Source organism: Trichophyton benhamiae (assembly GCF_000151125.1).
Source record: "Trichophyton benhamiae CBS 112371 chromosome Unknown contig00476.0, whole genome shotgun sequence".
NCBI lineage: Eukaryota > Fungi > Ascomycota > Eurotiomycetes > Onygenales > Arthrodermataceae > Trichophyton > Trichophyton benhamiae.
This window is the reverse complement of record NW_003315108.1, coordinates 767112-786914: the sequence shown is the minus strand read 5'-3', so window position 1 is coordinate 786914 and position 19803 is coordinate 767112. Positions and strand designations below refer to the sequence as shown.

Here is a 19803-nt window from a genome sequence, read left to right as displayed (position 1 = left end):
CCGATATGGGAAAGTGGCTAAACCCCGTGATCTCGTTCAGCCTCATCCTCCGCCGATATTGGATTATTTAAACCTAGGCAAACAGTGTTACTTCAAGTACCGTGTAAGATACCAGCAAAACCGCCAGCATCAGACCAAAAATTTTGTACAACAGACGTACCTAGGAGCTCTGGGGTCGCCTGCAAAATATCTTCCAAAGGCTAACCTAGCCTGTCTAAATAGGGTAAACGTTCAGGTGCCTCTCATTTACGCGGCAACGAAAACAACAACCGAGAGCACATTAACTCGAGAGCTAGAGGAACTAAATGTAGAATACGCTCTCAGCTCTCTAGGATAAACATGCTCCCCATTATTGTATTCTTTGCTTTTTATATGATAGCTAGCGAGTTGTCTTGACTGTTTTCCATCAAGCCTCATCACATGGCTTAAGCGCCTCCCCGCACATAAGTTAAACAACCTCTGTCGTTAATTAAAGCTCTTCTTCCCACGCAGTGAATATCAAAATCTCCTCAAGTTTGTGATATCATACGGAGCTGCTTGTGAAGCAGTCGTATAGTTCTTATGCTTGATTTTTGGTTTTGCTAGGGGCGTTTTAGGAAAGGAAGAGCTGTCTATTGTCCTGGTCGAAGCTGGTAGCAAGCTATATCAACAAATCACTATGGCATCTAACGAACCTGGACCAGTCAGGGGAGTTGGGCCAGTATCTATGCCAGATGATAAAAAACCGCTTGCTACTGTGTCGAAGGCCGTGAAATATGAGAATGTGTGTGTGCTGCCACAGACACCGCAGCTGATTGCGCTCTTGACGTGAGTTTTTCCAGCATAATGAGCAACCGGACCCTTGGTTAACTTGCTTTGGGGATAAAAACAGTATGATCCGGGACCAGCGGACCTGTCGAGCAGACTTCGTCTTTTACTCTAATCGTATCATCCGTCTACTCGTCGAAGAAGGACTGAATCATCTCCCTGTCGTGCAGAAGACGGTCACGACCCCAGTCGGCCATACTTATGGTGGAGTTGGATTCGAGGGTAAAATATGCGGAGTTTCCATCATGCGTGCCGGCGAGGCAATGGAGCAGGGTCTTCGTGACTGCTGTAGATCCGTTCGGATTGGAAAGATTCTGATACAAAGGGACGAGGAGACATGCAAGCCTGCGTTGTTTTATGAAAAACTGCCGCAGGATATATCAAAGAGATGGGTGCTGCTGCTTGACCCGATGTTTGCCACTGGTAAGGATTAACTAGTAGCAGATGTTTCATACAGTGGTGTCTCAACTGTTTACAGTATGCTAATCAGACTCGGAATAGGCGGCTCTGCTACCATGGCTGTTGAAGTTCTAAAGTCGAAGGGCGTACCAGAAGACCACATTTTATTTATAAATCTCATTGCCAGCCCATCGGGAGTTGCTGACTTTGCTGAGAGGTTCCCAAAACTCAGGGTTGTTACCGCTTTCATCGACCAAGGGTTGGATGAAAAGAAGTTCGTCTTCCGTCGTACTTGGCACTTCGTTAATGATCAACATTGCTAACCCCCGTCTTTTTAGGTATATAATACCCGGGTTGGGTGATTTTGGAGACAGATACTATACTCTTTAGGGTATATGGCATTCGTATCTCTGCAGTTATAGGTTGTTGAAGTGTATTCTGGTGTCGGATGTTATCCCCTGTCCAGTTAAACCAAGCTTAAAGCTCGGATGGTGCCTTCTGACGGCTAAGTACCAAGCTGTCACATACATCAATATATCACTATGAAATATTTTAGAACGAAGATGATGACTCCATTAAAGGCTTCCCTTTGGTATTTCCGTAATTATATGTATGCATGTGCCCAGATAAATATGCCACTTAACCCCAGGGAAGAAGCCCATCCTAAACGCCAAATAAAAAGAAGATACCAGCGGATAAAGGGTAGCGGAGAACAGAACAGCGTCTAGTAGTCATCATCAAGTCCTTCATCAATTATAGCTGGCGCAACAGAGGCAGAAGGGCCGTCATGATCCGCTCTGCCACCACTAGACCCCGCCCCTTCTTTGGGTCCCTCTTTCGCAACAGCATCGCAAGCATCGACCCAATCAGAGTATACATCCACAGCCGCAGAGAGATCTATTATTCAAGGAAAAAAGGTAGAGGTTAGTTCAGATATTGACACTGCGCTCGGGAAAGGATTATAGGACATACAGTTGATCCCTGTCTGAAACCGCTGCCCGCATATTTTACAAGACAAATTTCCAAACCCCAACTTTTTATTGAGTTTCACAAGCACACAATTCTCATGGTTGCAGAATAGGCAGTCGAACGTTGTAGGAAGAGGCTCGCTCTGTGTAGCTCAGAGCAACTGGTGTTAGCACGCACACCCAAAATTTTAGAATAGACCAAAGGTGGTAGGCAAGAGCGAACCTTTTTGGGGCCTTTAATTGTGTTCCGCGATGACTTCTTGCGTTTTCCCTGAACAGAAGAGAAATATTAGTACGGGTTTATACGTCGTAAAAGAAGAGAGCTGAAATTCGCACCATATCGAGTGGCCCGCCTGATATTAGTAGGAATCTTTCACTATCCAGCCAGGCAACGGCTTTTCAAGTCACTTCGTAAGGTGGATGTTGGTAGATGAGGACGGGAAATACTCGACCAACGAAGTGGTATTAATGATATCAGTCCTGCTGCTTCTTTGGTCTTTTTTGCTAGCTCGATGTCGCAGCTTGTCTCTTGCGACTTTGAACAAAACGTCAGGCTGACTAAGCTAAAGGAAGGCTTGAGTTTACCACTAGTCCAGGACAGGTCTAGTCAATAATTTTGACCCACCCTAAAGCTGGGGCCAATCAGAATTTCCAGATAAGGAAGCTGATTCTCCCCGCATCACGAGACCCTGGACAGGAACCTTACTTAGTGTTACTTCTTTAGTCCTGCTGGGAATATAAAGATGCCGGACACTTCTATATTAGTTTCCAACTTCTTCTTCCTCTTGGTTCTTTTCCTTTCTTTTGATAACCGGTCATTTCTTAAATTTCTGGGCTATATAAGGCCTCTTCTCCCTACTCGGCCGTTGGAGTTGGCTCTAGCTACTGGATAATTGCGTCTTTCATACAAGCGGTGACCCCCGATAGAGCTTCACCGGCGCACACAGGGAGAATTCTATTCCTCTGGCTAACCCCTATCCCATCTATCTGACCTAATTAGGCTCAATCATGACGTCCAAAGGCGAACAGACCGAACCGACGGTGCCGAAGGAGACGACGGCTAAGCAAGAGAACCCAGATACCTCGGATAATCCACCATCCAAGACAGCCGATGAAAAAGAGAATCCTATCCTCGTACAGGTGTTGGCGGCGGTAAAAAGACTCGAGCTTGACCATGGGAGGCTGAGTCTCCTTCTTGACGCAATGAACGGGCGTATCGAGAACATATCCTTCAACAAGGATATCGTGAAGATGATGACAGAGGAGCAATCACTCGATAGAGAATTCCCACCAGAATCAATACCTACATCTGGCGTTGGGGAGGATGGGCGTCTGAGGTCAGCTGCAGAGGATACAACGGGTGTGCCCAGATCACCCACCGCAGTTAAATCCCCAAAGCGTGGCGGAACATCTCGCATAATTCTCACCACCTATCCAGGTCAATCAGGTATTGACCCTATCAAGATGGACTGGGGTAACATAGATCCAAAGGCTAGAGGGCCTGTTGTTGTCAGCAGACAGTATGATACTGTTCGAAGACGAAATGGTAGGTGACACGTCACTCCTTGAACGTTTAAAAGCTCACCGCTAACAAGCCTCATTTATCCTGCAGCCATTGGGGCGCATGGAGGATCTTACTCGATCTACCATGCTCTCGCAGTCGCTAGCAACAATCTAGATACCGAACATAGACCGGATTTTACCAACACTGAACCCGCAACGAAGATTGGGCCTTTCCCGCAATGGGGTGATAAGAAAAAGATAGTTGCCATGGATCCGTGGGGTCATCTTGCCCCATGGCTCTTCGACGAATTGAGGACGGATCACCAGTTGGATATCCGTCCGACCATTGCCATCACTCGAGCGCACATGAAATTGCCGGAGCTTGCTGATAGTGTTCGTTCAGGCAGACTAGTTCCCGACGGGAAGATTTGCCTCAATGAGACAGGAGAGTTGGCTGTTACCAAGGTCGCTGTAGAACCAGTCTGGTACCTTCCCGGGGTGGCTGAACGGTTTGGCATAGGTTTGTCCTTTTGGTTTCCTCTTGTTTTTAGCCTGTGCTAACATCTTTGGTTGTAGACGAGGGCACTTTGCGGCGTGCACTCTTTGAGGTCACCGGCGGATCGTTCCCAGAGCTCATTACCCGAGGAGACATCAAAGTCTTCCTACCGCCAATTGGAGGGCTGACAGTGTATATCTTCGGCGATCCCGCAAAAATGTCCGACCCAAATGTCAAGCTGGCTCTGCGTATCCATGACGAATGTAACGGTAGTGATGTGTTCGGTTCCGATATTTGTACTTGCCGTCCGTACCTCATTTTTGGGGTCGAAGAAGCTGTGAAGGAAGCTCAGAAGGGTGGCAGTGGTGTGGTCATATATTTCCGAAAGGAAGGACGAGCACTCGGTGAAGTCACGAAATATCTGGTCTATAATGCCCGTAGGTTCACTCTGTTCATCTACCACTGAATTGCAAGCTGACGAACGTCCATCAGGTAAACGAGGTTCTGATCGTATGTCTTTCAGTTTTTTCAATTTTTCGAGTATTACTAACCCTGTTGAAGGTGCAAGCGAGTACTTCAAGAGAACAGAGAATATTGCTGGTGTTAAGGTACATCCTGTGTCACTCTTAGTCCAAATTGTGTGCTAACAAATAGTAGGATATGCGCTTCCAAGCTCTAATGCCGGATGTAAGTATTGTAGCTGTCTCCAATAACGTTCCATCTAACCACGGCATAGATTCTGCATTGGTTGGGTATCACCAAGATTGATCGAATGCTCAGCATGTCCAAGTAAGTATCCCGCTGTCAAGGCCGTAGTGCCCGATTAGGACTAACCTTTATCCAGCATGAAACACGATGCAATTGTTGAACAAGGCATTCCAATCATTGAACGGGTACCCATTCCAGATGACTTGATACCAGAGGATAGCAGAGTCGAGATCGATGCAAAGATCCATGCTGGTTACTGTAAGTTTTTGCTCCACATACCTAGCTATGCTCAGGCTAACTTTAAATCTCCATAGTCACCAGCGGTAAAGTTATGAATTTAGAGGAGCTTTCGAATGTCCAAGGACGTCAGTGGGATGATGTTGATGTAAGTTATCCGGGAACGTTATATGGTATACAGTCTCGCTGTTCTAACACCCTATTAGCACTGATCGAGCAAGCCAACACTTTCGACAGGCTGAATATATCACTCCGGGTGACTCTTGCACTCTCAAATACTTCCGTCTACGGTCTTATTTAGAAGGATAGGCTCTGGTTGTTGCATCTTTGGGCTTTTCTTGAGATACGAATTGCGCACTTTTTTACATAGCGAGTACGAATTACATAATCATATCTCATGACAAATTTCTTCACACGTCTATATTCGGTTTAGCGCAAAACAGCTTCCGACACCTTACATAAGCACACAATCGGAAATGGGCTAGCGCGCACAACTCGCTTAGTGGGAAGTTTGTGGGATTTTTTTGATTTCAATATCACAACGCCGACAACGTCCACCACGATTTGAACCCATCGACGCCCAACGGATTGTCTGTCTTTCGGAACTGCAAAAGATAGACCCCGAATCGCAATCATGGCTGTTGGAAAGTGAGCATATCCTTGTATACAGCATGTTTACTGCCGTCAGGAAATATCTCTAACCACCGCGGAAACCAGGAACAAGCGTCTGTCGAAGGGCAAGAAGGGCCTCAAGAAGAGAACCGTGGACCCTTTCACACGAAAGGATGAGTACCTCGTGAAGGTATGTGCTGTCCCCTTGATGTTTTTGACATCGCGACCTTAATCGCACTGGAATATGGATGATTAACGACCCGAAATAAATATAGGCCCCTACCACTTTCCAAGTCCGAGAGTATGACCCTCCATCTAGATAATTGAAAACCCCTCTTCCTATCCGGAATTCAATGCAGGAGAACAAGCGAGCTGATCTTGATTTGTGTAAAGTGTTGGTAAAACCCTCGTCAACCGAACCACTGGTCTCAAGAACGCAAACGACTACTTGAAGGGCCGTGTCTTCGAGGTCTCTCTTGCCGATCTCCAGAAGGATGAAGCCCACTCCTTCCGCAAGGTCAAGCTACGTGTCGATGAAGTCCAGGGAAAGAACTGCTTGACCAACTTCCACGGATTGGACTTCACATCTGACAAGCTCCGATCTCTTGTCCGCAAATGGCAAACCCTCATCGAGGCCAACGTCACCGTCAAGACCACCGATGACTACCTAGTCCGCCTTTTCGCCATTGCCTTCACCAAGCGACGACCAAACCAGATCAAGAAGACCACCTATGCCCAGAGCTCTCAGATCCGTGCCATTCGCAAGAAGATGACCGAGATTATGCAGCGCCAGGCATCCAGCTGCACTCTTACCCAGCTTACCAAGCTCGTCCCCGAGGTTATTGGTCGCGAAATCGAGAAGTCCACCCAGGGCATCTACCCTCTCCAGAACGTGCGTTCAGCCCTCCTTTTCTGCCGAATCATACTAGACAAGATCCGTGCTGATATGCGATAAATAGGTTCACATCCGTAAGGTTAAGCTCCTCAAGTCACCCAAGTTCGACTTGGGTGCTCTTTTGGCTCTCCACGGCGAGTCCAGCACTGATGACAAGGGACAGAAGGTTAGTCAAGTCAATCAGCCTCTCTATACTCTTTTTTCCTTATTCCCCTGCAGCCTGATTATTAACCCATTTGCAACAGGTCGAGCGAGAATTCAAGGAGAAGGTTTTGGACAGCGTCTAAGCATCTAAAATAATGTCTCTTTTACTACCACGGAAATAACAGCGGGAGGAGTCGTGGTCAGTGTTAGGTCATATTTGAGAGCTGGGAGGGAATTAAAAATTAATGAATTTAACGCCCATCCTCCCTTGTGTATGGTCTTGATATAAATGGCAGAGCTTATTTCTTTACTTCAAAAGGGAAATAACAAAGGGCGCTGCTGTTTAACTGTTTTCTGTACCCTCTCCTCGGTGTTTTTGACTATGTTAACCAAACCTCCTTTATGCCTCCTTATCCAAACAGTTCATGATAAAAGTCAAGTGTGTCCTGTATTTTTCTAAACGTACGAACTCGTAAGTTGTAATAAAGACCCCTTGTACCAACTGTAATAATCTATGATGGCCACCAATATATCTAAGCCAAAATGCTCTGTCCCTATGATCTAGTTCCAATCTCTCCAAGCACTATACAAATACACTAATGAATGTCATGGGCAGTAGTTCAGCGCTTAATCAAGAGTCTTCATGAAATTCACGACGGCTAATTCGAGAGTTAGTAATAGCTTGTCACAAAATCAACTAACACCGGGTTAACATGCCTGTTTTGAAAGCCTCGGGGTTTTCAGATATTAGCCAATGACCAGCATCAATGTCCATTAACTTATAGTTCGGAAAGAAACGCCGGATGGTGGGAAACGACTTGTCCGTGATATATCGGCTTCGAGTCCCACGAAGAAAGAGAGCTGGACCGCTAAACTGAACGGTATCTGATTGAGTAAATGGGAAGTCTCCTAGAAGTGGCAATGATTCACCAAGAATTGCTAAAGGGATTCGGAACCGTAAAGCCTGCCCGCTTTGCTCCCTGGCAAGGTTTGTAAGAAGGAATTGCCGAATAGGAAGTGACTAGCTAGATGTTAGCCAGACATGCATAGACTGGTAGGGGCAGTTTATGTAAAACACACCGGTTCAACACGCCGCAGAATCTCGTCCGCTTCACTCTGCTTGGTTACACCAGCATTTTCAATTTCTTGCATAGATTTGATATATGCCGGAAATCTTTCACTCAGTTTCGTCTTGTTTGGCGAATTGTCCACGGATATGATTGCAGAGATCAGATCTGGAGCACGGAGAGCAAGATGCATTGCTGCTTTGGCTCCCCTAATGCAGTTATTAGCAGGTTTGTAGTTCTATTAGTGGCGATGATACGGTTAAGCACCAACATTGAATGGCCCAGTAGTACTGGCTTCTCCAGGTTGCGGTTCTTTATGAAATTTTCAACATCATCCGCCATAACATCGTAGTTATGCTCCGGTACATGCGGGGAATCACCATGGTTTCGAAGGTCCTAAAATGACCATGAATCCAGTCAATGTTGAGTTCTCATCTTACATGCACATCCAAATTAAAGAGCATGCTTTATCTCACAATAGCATAAACCGTAGTTCCCAGTTGGCTTGCCAAAACCCTGTGCCAGGTACGGATTGCATCAGTATATAGGTGTAGTATGTTGATAATAGACAAGCGGTGTCTGCTTACTTACTCATACCCCTGTTATTCTGCTTGGATCCAAAGAGGCCATGGATGAATATAATCGGCCTTCCGTTGGATTCGGCAGCTTGGGGATTTTGAAAGACTTGATGTGCCAGATCCAGAGAGGATCTGGCGGAAGCAGAAAAATGACGAACCGCTTTCAACGACGTCACTAAACGTCTCTGAGCGAACATGTCTGTGTTGGGAGGTATCTAGATCACTGATGAATCCACCTGTTGGTATCTTTGATCGCTAGGTAGTAGATTGGGTAGGTAGTTGGAGGTAGTTAAAAATGTTTCATGGACCCGGAGCTCGGGCCGCGTCTTTAACTTAGGTACCTTAATCTACTAACTACACAACCGCACTTAACAACCAGTACAGTATCGATGGTGCATAGTTCGCTATTGAACCCCCCTTCTCTCCAGTGGGCTCCTCGTAGGCATATATTTCAGCAGGTTTCTTCCTGCGTCGTGGTCTTTAACGTGAATATGGCTTCCGAAGATCCCCTACACCATATTGTGCACCTACAAAAAGAAAAATCTACGGAGTGCAACTCATGAGGTAACGTATCTCTTCTAGAAATGGGTTAATAACAGCGAGCTGGTTATGCAGCCTCAGAAGATCGTGGTTATCTGCTGTTGTGGTCCACAAGATGCCCCCATGGGCCACGATTCAGGGCTCAATTAACTACTGGCTGGCTAACTAGTGACTAGGAAACAAAGAGGCCCAAGAACAAAACATCGTGTCGGCCTCGGTAGTTAAGCCGGTTGCGAAGTTGCCTGCAGGTGCTTCTAAGTAAATTAATGATGCAGCAAGCTGGGTGACTAGCCGTGCCAGTTTAACTCTCTCCGATGACAGGCCTGGGGATTGATGAATCAGTCTCCAGAACCCGTTGACAATCCGCTAGTTATTTTTCAGATTTCTATTGCCTCGGCCTGAAACAAGAATAAATATCCAGCTAACTAGTTAACTAACTAGTGCGATTATTGGAGGATATTAATAGATCTCGGATGCTGAGGCACAAGCTCAACTTCGATGCTCCGGCACAGAGAGAGACCTGCGACAGCTATGAATACCACGGTTTTTCGTTTACTGGGAACTGGGCCTTGCAGATACATATTATATAACCATTAGCTGCCGGAATATTGTTGTGCATTGAGGTTGTTGCCCTTCCTCGTGTTGCAGTCTTTCAACTAGGCCAGGCCGCCAACGGAGACCTTACCTATCAGCCGGCCGGACGACTACGGAATACGTAAACTGCTTTCGTCACCCTGGGGCTCCCATACTGTGCCAATAACTATATATACTCTTAAGGGTATACACAGCGTGTCGGCGCCAAGTCACTGGCAGCTCTACGCAACTGCCTCGTCCATGTGGATGCTTGCAGCTTCAACGTCGCTTCGTCAAACTGGCTTCATTCAACGGGGATGAACATGATTGTTTCGAGACGTCAGATAAAAGCGGTTTCCAAGCGGCCACATACCAAATCTCGTTTTGGTTGTTATAACTGCAAGTCACGTAAAATCAAGGTTCGTTGGTTATTATCTCGCATAAATCCGATACCTTTAACTTACCATAGCAAAACAGTGTTCAGAGACGAAGCCCGAATGTGAAAACTGCATCTCAAAGGAGTTGAAATGCGAGTACCCGACGCGCGGAGTACGGGCCAGCAATTATAATCATGGGGTTACTGAAGCTATTCAATTTCAGCCAAATCCAACGCCGTTCTCGTTCCAGGATATGGGCTTTTTCCACCATTATTTGCTGGTAGCTCATCCGTACCTCCCATTCGGTAGCGATAGTGCTTGGGTAGCATCTATCCCGCTCCTTGCCCACCAGGTAATTCTAGGTCTCCCCATAGTTCAACTCAGGGTCTCCCCATCCCACTAAGTTAAATTCCAGCATGAGTTCGTTATGCATGCCATTCTTGGCTTAGGCGCATCACATCTTTCCGTCATTCGCCCGCATGGAGACTCGACCACTGATGCAAATGCAATTGAACACCGGGGACAGGCAATAAAGGGTCTTAACCAACTTCTGGCAAAGCCAGATCCCAGCAGCGAAGAGCTGGATGCTATGCTTGCCGCCTGCTACGCTCTAACTATGCAATCCGGATATATGTTCGATGCACTTGTTGATTTCGTGGTATTTATTCGTGGTTGTTCTCTGATCACGACTAGGATAAAGCAGAAGGACGCTCGCAAAAGCGTATTCCCCGTGGAGCAGACTGCAGATCTCAATGAGTTTCTCCCAAAGATCACTAACAACTTGGACATCAACCCGATTCTATTGAAAAGTGGGATTGAGTCAGTGCAGTCACTAGTTACCTTGCTGGAAGATGAAACCCATGCCTATTTCTGGAAATGTCTCCTAGATACCCTTCTCGCAGCTCAAGATTCCTCTGAAGATACCTTTCTGATATATGAGAAAAACTACGCCGCGTGGTACAACCTTAGTACAAGCCAGTTCTCGAAATTCATTTCAGCAGAAAATACCTCAACCCTCATATTGTTCGCCCACCATATAGCAATTGAGACAATGATGGTTCCAATGTTATTATCTGTTATCCCTGCGCGCGCAAGGGTGCCTGAAGTGACATTATACCAGGTCCAATGGGTAGATGTCATTTATAGAAAATTGCCGTCTCACCTTAAGAAGTATGTGAGGTGGCCGATTGAGGCTATCGCTTATTGGGGAATGGAGTACAAAATCTTTTCTAACGAAGTAGGGAGCAAGCTACGGAAAACCTTCTTGGATCATGTTGAAAAATACAATGCTGGAAGAATAACGCTACCGATACATGAAATAATACCAGACACATCTCACTGACCCATTCCCAGATTTCTCGACGATTAACAAAAAATAAAAATAAAATAAAGCTCGGTGTTTAGCATTTAAGGAGTAAGGGCGTTATGTGTGTTCAGGGCGTAAATATAAATCCAAACGGCGCATTGTGATGGGACATATAGGAGACAAATTGCCAAGCCAAGTAATGAGTTCTCCAAGGCAACAAAAGAAAGGGAAAGACGTATCCCGATGACTTTAATACCCATTTCTGTTTTGCATCTCCTCAGTGTCTGTCTCGGAATTCAACGATTCGTTTGGCAACAACTTTCCAGGATGGAAGTATGCGAGTGCGAACATTGCAAATAGCATGGGCAACCCTTCAAGAACATATAGTGGCCATTCGTGGCGGAAAGGATAACCATCGATACCCAAGATGAACTCTATGAGACGGTAGACGCATCGAACCTGTATGCAGAGTGTTAGGAGGAGGACCGTCCCGCAGGGAAATCAGAATTTCGAGGGTGCGATGTTTCTTACCTCTATAAAAAAACCCGATATATACAGTCCCAGCAGCACCTTAAAAACACCGCTGTCGATACCACCCTTAGCCACGGCATTGGCACGACTATGGAATCGAGCAACCAAAGCCAGGAACAGAGTGAAAGTGATCAGCTGTAAAGCTAAACCGCCCTTCAGGACATTTTCACCGGTTGTTTTTGTGCTTCCCTCCCAGTTTCCTGACGCCGCGATTCCACTCCCAGAGGCCTGCGTCAAGAAGCTTAGGATATCTGATGTGACGAATATGCGCGGTAGCCACCAAGGATTAATGCCTAGAATGCGTTGCTGATTTCCGGAAGATGGGAGGCCGGCTCTGACCAGCCTGCCGACGAGGAGATAGAGACTTGCGCAAACTAGAACCGGTGCAACAACAATGAGGGAACTTGACACTGCGTAAAGGGCGATAACTCTGTCCATCTTGATGCTGATGCAGCGCACGATATATGCCAATACCTCCATAAGACCGCCGATGCACAAGGGGATGAAGAACGAGGCATTGCGGTATTTGCCTGTTTTGGGGCCAATTATCGTGGTGAAGAAGAGGAAAGCTGCAGGGATAGCATTGAGCACTGCGAAGACGGCTGCTGCAGGCAACGAGGCCTTGTAAAAGTAGAGACTTTGGTCCGGCATTGATGGGAGGGCTTAGTTGGCGCAGTATATTGACGCTGAAGACCCGAAGAGCGCTAGTGATAGTTACACCGGAGAAGTCAAAAAGGGTGTGTATGAATTTTTATTTTATAAGGATGAGAACGGCACTGACTTGAATGCTATGCCAAAGCGATGCTATGTTTTTCATGATATCAGGAACAAGTACAAGACAGAGAAACACTTTATATACCCTTTTCATCCACCTCCAGCAGCCGTGGATAGGCATGGAGCGAAACATTTCCTCTTTGGGAGAGGCTATGCAGGACTCCCTGGCTGAACATGTATCAATCTCGCATTTGCTCGCATTTAAGCTTAAAGAAACAAAACGTCTGTCTGGCCCCACACTATGGTTATTTCAGAAAGATTCGTAATCCAAGATGAAGCATTCGAACTTGTGCCCAGAACTACATCGAAAATGCAGTTGCCTGACGAGCCCGAGACAGCCTAAGGGTTAACCAAAGAAACGAAAAATAGCGTCTGATCACAGGAATCGGTTATCTCCACGTCATTGCAACTCCAAACTTGATTTAGATCGTACCAGAGGATAGCAGTCACATTGGAGAGACATGGGATGTTTTTTTATCCCCGAAATATGCACTTCCGTCACTCTCGCGCGTTGTTGAAGACAAAGCGTCCCCCCTGTACAGTTCACCGCCCCATCGATCTCCTCCTGGTCGTCTAGCCGAGTTGCTTAACATCTCGACGGAGCCTGGGAAACACGAGGTTGACGACGCCTTGCGGATTTGGCGCGTTTTGAAGGGACTTGAGACAGTTGTTCACGCTCGCGGCGTAGACGATGACGTCTCTGAAGTCGACACATGTAGTGAGTAGTGACGATAATCGTTGCCACAGTTACAACTACAGCGGCTATCCGTAGACGTCTTCGCCTTTCAGCATCCATTGAATAGATATCACCAAGAGTAAGAGCAGAGATATATGAACGTTGAACGATGGTCAGGCCTTTGCCAGGTAGTTTTTAAGTGAACGTGTCGCCATGGTGTGCGGACAGCCGGCAGTCGACACTCCTTGGCCGCTGCGTCGCTTAGTCGGATTAGGAAGTACATGCAAGCGTTGAAGTTGATGCGGTCGAAAGTTGCTGAACCGCTCGACGGGAGCAACAACTCGCGCGAACTGCCGTTTCGGGAGAGCGGGCCGTCGCATGTGGATGCGATTGGTCAGTTCGGATGACTAAGCCGGGACCTTGCAGAGCTATTTTTATAACGTTCAGCCTCCTCCCCGTCTCAGGGGGTGGCATCACCGAAGTTATGGCTGATAGGTAGTATTGGTGCTCAGATTGCGGGTGTGAAACGTAGCTGGTGTCTCTTTGGAGGCCGGCTACCAAAGGAGCACCTTGATAGATACTGCACTTAGGGAGATTTTTATTTTGTTCAGAAATGTGTGTGCAAATTCCGACTTCTAGTAGTTATAATGCGACTTGCAGTTTATGTTATCCATAGCTGGGAATCCTTGGGTGATCAGGCTGAAAACTGCACGTAGGGACCCTGGTGAAGAGATGCAAAAATTGAAGTTTGTATACAGCTCATTCAGCTAAGATGCTTTCGAACTTCCATGGATATTCTTACATAGAGGCAAGGAGGACCTCGGATACCCCATGGATCATCATAGTCATTGGCGCATGCAGGCATGTCAGCTTGTCTCTGCTGCACTTGACGCTGCTGCTGCTGCGGCAGCGGCCTTCTGAGCTGCCATATTCTGATCGTATTCTCGTTTCTTTGCAGCGATCTGGTCAATTAGAGGCTTATTGTTCAGGGCATTAAGTGCCGCCTCATTGCCTGCCTCCGACTTGCTCAAACCGCTTCCGGATCCGAGGAGCTTCTTCTCGTAACCCCATCCAGTGAGGTAAGCTCCGATAAACGAAGTAACCAATCCACCCTCGCGCTGTCGTGGTTTCTCCTCAAGATACTGCAGCTTTATCCCTCTGCTCATGACCGTGGCGGCAAGCTTGTCTTTAAAAGAAGCTTTACTTCCCTGTGCTAGTGTCACTGATGCCAAAGGAACCTTCACCTCCGCAAGTTTTGGCAGCCATAATTGAGTTAGCCAGCTTTCTACTGCCTGAAGCCCACCCTTGGGGTCAGCTATAATGGCTGCGGCAACATAAGCCTCAAAGACATCCCCCATTACTTTCGTCCATCGTTTTGAAACGCTCTTTATATCCGAACTGGTCTTCAGTAACCGATCAAAGCCATATGCTATTGCGTATTCGGCTAGAGTTTCGTTTTTCACCATGGTTTCTCGAGCTTGTGCTATTTTCCCAGCAGGCAAGGTAGGGAAATTTTCCCATATTAACCTTGTCGAGATGAGTTCGATGTATGCATCTCCTAGTACTTCCAGCCTGTCATATGTCTTCTCTGAGGTTTGAGTGGATACTGGACCTCGCTCCATGATACCAGTGTGTGTAAATACGGCTGTTTTCAAGGATTCATCCCCGATAGGAGGTAGTAGAGGCAGTTTGCCATCGCAATGTGTTCCTGCTGGTGACGGTAAACCACTCGATATAGGCGGGAGTGGTAGCTGCTTGGTACAATTCAATGACGTATTTTCTGAATTCTCAAATGCCTTATTTATGCGTTTTAATCCTTTTATGAGGTCCTTCGCATTCTCTTTTTCTGTACTTTCGATATTGTCTGATTGAGCGAGTAAATCTCGGGTAAGTTTTTGTAGTTGTATAAGCTGAAACTGGATTGGTAGCTTGTCTGCAGGATGGTCATTTGTTCTTGTTTCGCTGGATTTTTTCTCTTGAGGTCGTCTCTACAGATAATACCGATAAGTTATTCAGACCCGGAGAAGCCTAGGTTGGATAAACTACATACCTTTTCCTTTTTTATCCGTTTGGAATTCTGGGAACTATTCTGAGAGCTCTCAGCTTCCGATACCCGTTTAGTTCCCATCACCATAGGGTAAAAATACAACAAATATCCTACTTGGTAGAGAGATAAAATTTGAACGATTTGTGAACTTGGAGCTTTCTATTGCGATTTTGGCGTTGGAGGACGCTCGGCAAATCTAGCCGCGCCGATGCCAAGAATAGGAAGTCTAAACGTGGGCATCAAGATCATTCGAAAACCGTCAACGACAACGATAGAAACCGTCATTTCCACTGCAGCAAGTTCAAACTAATTTCAACCCGCACAGTTGACAGAATGGCTGCTCCCAGGTCGCGGATGTTGGATTTGTTAAAGGTGTGCACTCATTTGGATTCCAGCTAATGCTCAAATTTCACCCCCTGTGCAAGGCATTTCTGAAGACAATCTCAACTGATCCGTACGGTCTGACCAGGTCCAATGCCGTATTTTCTCCCATACATTCAATCCCGAAAACCTTCGACTTGGAAATAAGATCCTACGCCAAAGACTACGCGGAGCCGCTCTTGCTTCGTATTACCCAAGAAAGACCGTGACGTTCGAAGATCTTGAAAGGGCTTATCGACCCATGGGCCTCATTACTTTTGATCCATTGAGGTCACATCACGAGGAAATGAACCAAATGTACGATCTCTCAAAAATAAATATATCTATACCCTCTGGAAGTAAAGCAGAGGTATCCTTTTTACTGGGACAAATGTTAACAGGCTTGACTACAGACGGAAACTCCGTGGAAAGGGGGCGCCAAAGAAGAAACGCACAGCAGCAGGTACGAACAATCCTTACTTCCCCAGGAGAATTTTGCATTATTCTACACCTATATGCATACTCCCGTGATCAAGAACCTTTGCCCCCCGTAACTCCCCGAGTTTACTGTCAAAATTCTCCGCAAAAACTAACAATATCAATGTATAGAGTCCAAGTCGGCAAAGAAAAAGAGATAGTCAATTTTGGAAGAGCTGTATTGGATGTATATTTGTACTATAAACGGGTTTGTTTTAAAAGGAATTTCTTTACATTTAGCATCCGGGAAAGATATGTGCTTACCAGAGGTACGGCGCATATGTCATAAATTATCTAACTTTCCAACTACCTTACCATTATAATGACTACTCCTAAGATATGCTGGGCCAGGTTTCCCTCTATCCTAAGGAAATTCACCTTGCAAATAATGTCAGTTTACCATGAAGCTACATATTTCCGGTATGGAAAAAAATCCATATCACGTGATACATGTATTGAGCGCGCGCCACGGCTAGGCCAGTTAGCTATTTAGGTACTACGAAATCAATCAATGTTCAGCAACACCCCTACAGTCGCAAACCCCATTACACTAACGATACAGATACTGGGTTCATAGCATTAGCCCTCTCGCGTATATTGCAGTTACGTTTACTGATCGGTTTTATCTCCCACAAGCGCTCATCTGAGCTGTCAGCAGCTACTTTTTTCACCATGCCTGCCGTGGCCGCAAAGCTGTCGAAGAACCAGCAAAGGAGAGCGAAGAAGAAGGCGAAAAAAGCCGAGGTATTTTACTACCAGAATCGTCACATCGATGAGTTGGAACTAACTTGTAATAAGGAGCAATCAAAAAGTAACACCGAGACACCAACGACCCAAACCGAAGAGCCTGCAACCGTTACAAATCCTGTCAAAAGCGAGAGCAAGCCAGAGGATTCAAAACAAAATGACGAACTTGACTATGCTTCTACCATGTTTGCGCCAGCTGAAGCAGATAATGAATTGTTTCAGTTATACCAGGACGTGATGGGGAAGTTCGACCAGAGTGAAGCGGATGATTCGACTGTCAAAAAATCCGATAAACCAGAGATATACTTCGATGAAGATGACATTCCAGATGAAGAAGAAGAGGATAATGCGGAGGCCAAAATATCGAAGAAAAAGCGCAAGCAGATGAATAAACTCTCCGTTGCTGAGTTGAAGGCCATGGTTCGAAAACCCGAGGCTGTGGAGTGGACAGATGCGGATGCCTCAGATCCAAAGCTTTTAGTCCATATTAAAACTTATCGCAATGTCGTGCCTGTTCCGGGCCATTGGTCGTTAAAACGTGAATACTTGTCTTCAAAGAGGGGAATCGAGAAGGCCGCCTTTCAACTCCCCAAATTCATCCAGGAGACTGGTATCGCGGAGATGAGAGATGCCGTTTTAGAAAAACAGGATCAGCAGACTCTTAAACAGAAACAGCGCGAGAGGGTACAGCCTAAGATGGGGAAACTTGATATCGATTATCAGAAACTTTACGAAGCATTTTTCCGGTTCCAGACAAAACCAGAGTTGACAAGATATGGCGAGGTGTACTACGAAGGAAAAGAATTTGAGACGAACTTGAAGCACCTACGGCCTGGAGAACTTAGTGACGAGTTGAAGGAGGCGTTGAATATACCACCGGGAGCTCCACCACCTTGGTTAATTAACCAACAACGATTTGGCCCTCCACCGTCATACCCTGCTATCAAAATACCTGGTCTCAATGCCCCGCCACCTCCAGGCGCAATGTGGGGTTATCATCCTGGTGGATATGGAAAACCTCCGGTCGATGAACACAACAGACCATTGTATGGCGGTGACATATTTGGTGTATTGCAGACTCAGCAAAATGTACAACAAGGGGAGCCTGTCGAGAAGGATTTATGGGGAGAACTGCAGCCGCCCGAAGATGAGGAAGAAGAAGAAGAGAGTGAAGAGGAAGAGGACGAGGAAGAGGAAGATGAGGACGTTGGTGCAGGGTTACAAACGCCAAGTGGTCTGGAGACACCAAGTGGCATGATTTCATCAATACCTTCCGAATACGGAGGTACACAGAGCATTGCCGGCGAGTTTGATGTTCGGAAGCATCATAGGGGCACGGAGACCGAAGAGTCGACACAGCCACGATCAGCTTATCAAGTCATTCCTGAGCGTGAAACCCAAGTCAAAGGATTCTTTGGTGGTGACAGGGTCTATGATCTTAAAGGAACCACAGCCAATCTCCCAGTTCTTGGAGAAGAGGATGAGAACCGAAAGAGAAAGAGACATGGTGACGTTGATGTGGCCGTGGACCCTGAAGCTTTGGAAGGCCATGGGCTGGACAAGGAGAACCTAAAGAATCTTTACAATTCTCAGAAAAAGCAGGAGGAGAATCCGAACTGGTTCCAGGAAGATCTCAGCGATATGATTGCTAATGAAAGTCGGAAACGATTAAAGAAAGACGAAGAAAGGCGAGCCAAGCGGTAAGGTAGGGGCATCAAATATGTACAGTATGGATAAGAGTTAGGGCGTTTATAATGTATGGAAAATATATGCCTTTAGGCGAACGATACAGCAGCCATATATGTAGTAATCAGGAATACGATTGTTCGTCACAACTCTACTACCTCAATCTACTCGTTAGTCGAGTTTACAGGTGTATTATCACGTGATAATAATTAAGCACCAGTATAGACTATTCCTGATATAGATTAGCGGCTCGGCGCCAAAGATCGCGTTTTTTAATCCTTAATAGCTTAACAGGACATCGGAGAGCCGCGAGATTCTCCAAGGCACACTGTGACCTTGTTCCTTGTTGACCGTGGTTACGGCACTCTCTAAGCTTGATTTACCCTATTCTTTTCTCCAAGCCGTCCCCAGCTAGCCACAGCACCGCTGACTCCCGAGTGCCTTGCGGATTCCCAGACCAAACGCCAGTTCCAGGCCGGAAGGTGCGAATTGCTGGCAATGATGGATCGTGATAGAAGGTTCGCAAGAAAACCCAGACGGCTTGTCAATTAATGGACCACAGCCTGATAGAGCCCCTTACATCTTGCATGCGGCAGTTTATGCAATATTCATGAAACTAACACCTACATTAGATTTGATGAATCACGCCGCGGAGGAGAGAGTTATCGTCCTCTGGAACGCAACTTTCGCCGCTCCCCCCGTCCTGATAACCGGTCATTTCGCTCTCCACCTCGCAACCGGTCGCCGATGAGGCCCTCTGCCGATACATGGGCACCTCCAAGCAGGCCTAGGCCACGGAGCCGCTCCCCAGATAACTTTAGGCCACGCTCAAGAAGTCCCCCATTCAGAGGCCGTGAAAGGGGCCCTAATTTTGGAAATAGGCCTCGTTCTCCTCTCAGACGGCCATCCCCTGGTCGTGATAGACCTCCGAGATTTAATAGAAGGTCACGATCGCCTCCGCCATTTGATAGGAATCGGAGTCCAGGTTTGAAGCGTGGCCGCGACCCCTCCCCCTCGACCATCAACGCACCTCGGGCACCAAAGAGAGAACGAAATAACTCACCTCCACGAAATCGATTCGACCGACCACGATCACCTCCCTTCAGCGAGATTATGCAACAGCGAGATTCAAGGATTAATGGCCGCAGGCGGTCAAGAAGTACTGATAGACGGAGCTCACGAGGTGATCCAACAGGCGCAAGAGGGCCGCCGCCACCTCCGCGATCACCATCTATCACGGAGCGCTCTGGTCCTAACTCTGCGCATGGTTCTGCAGCTACATCTCGAAGATCCTC

General features: G+C 46.7%; 7 protein-coding genes across 7 annotated transcripts; 5 read left to right on the top strand and 2 right to left on the bottom strand.

Annotated features, from left to right (window-relative positions):
* Positions 1–556: 556 nt before the first annotated feature.
* Positions 557–1529, top strand: ARB_06920 (uridine kinase, putative; the record flags this gene model as incomplete). Its single annotated transcript, XM_003015113.1, has 3 exons — positions 557–807; positions 872–1230; positions 1309–1529. Coding segments are annotated over 3 exons (831 nt in total), but the record flags the coding sequence as incomplete, so codon positions are not given.
* A 1653-nt stretch (positions 1530–3182) lies between these two features.
* ARB_06919 (uncharacterized protein) lies at positions 3183–5419 on the top strand (the record flags this gene model as incomplete). The annotated part of the gene is made up of 8 exons (XM_003015112.1): positions 3183–3720; positions 3853–4197; positions 4254–4610; positions 4666–4781; positions 4910–4962; positions 5018–5139; positions 5196–5266; positions 5300–5419. 8 exons carry the CDS (start codon positions 3183–3185, stop codon positions 5417–5419), a joined length of 1722 nt encoding a protein of 573 aa, XP_003015158.1.
* Positions 5420–5752: 333 nt separating this feature from the next.
* On the top strand, positions 5753–6912 carry ARB_06918 (uncharacterized protein; the record flags this gene model as incomplete). The annotated part of the gene is made up of 6 exons (XM_003015111.1): positions 5753–5766; positions 5836–5920; positions 6006–6031; positions 6124–6622; positions 6690–6791; positions 6871–6912. 6 exons carry the CDS (start codon positions 5753–5755, stop codon positions 6910–6912), a joined length of 768 nt encoding a protein of 255 aa, XP_003015157.1.
* A 3419-nt stretch (positions 6913–10331) lies between these two features.
* On the top strand, positions 10332–11246 carry ARB_06917 (C6 transcription factor, putative; the record flags this gene model as incomplete). Its single annotated transcript, XM_003015110.1, has 1 exon — positions 10332–11246. One exon carries the CDS (start codon positions 10332–10334, stop codon positions 11244–11246), a length of 915 nt encoding a protein of 304 aa, XP_003015156.1.
* Positions 11247–11459: 213 nt separating this feature from the next.
* On the bottom strand, positions 11460–12392 carry ARB_06916 (RTA1 domain protein, putative; the record flags this gene model as incomplete). Its single annotated transcript, XM_003015109.1, has 2 exons — positions 11460–11669; positions 11742–12392. 2 exons carry the CDS (start codon positions 12390–12392, stop codon positions 11460–11462), a joined length of 861 nt encoding a protein of 286 aa, XP_003015155.1.
* Positions 12393–14057: 1665 nt separating this feature from the next.
* ARB_06915 (nucleolar RNAse III, putative) lies at positions 14058–15319 on the bottom strand (the record flags this gene model as incomplete). The annotated part of the gene is made up of 2 exons (XM_003015108.1): positions 14058–15179; positions 15242–15319. 2 exons carry the CDS (start codon positions 15317–15319, stop codon positions 14058–14060), a joined length of 1200 nt encoding a protein of 399 aa, XP_003015154.1.
* Positions 15320–16747: 1428 nt separating this feature from the next.
* On the top strand, positions 16748–18526 carry ARB_06914 (uncharacterized protein; the record flags this gene model as incomplete). Its single annotated transcript, XM_003015107.1, has 1 exon — positions 16748–18526. One exon carries the CDS (start codon positions 16748–16750, stop codon positions 18524–18526), a length of 1779 nt encoding a protein of 592 aa, XP_003015153.1.
* Between the last annotated feature and the right edge of the window lie 1277 nt (positions 18527–19803).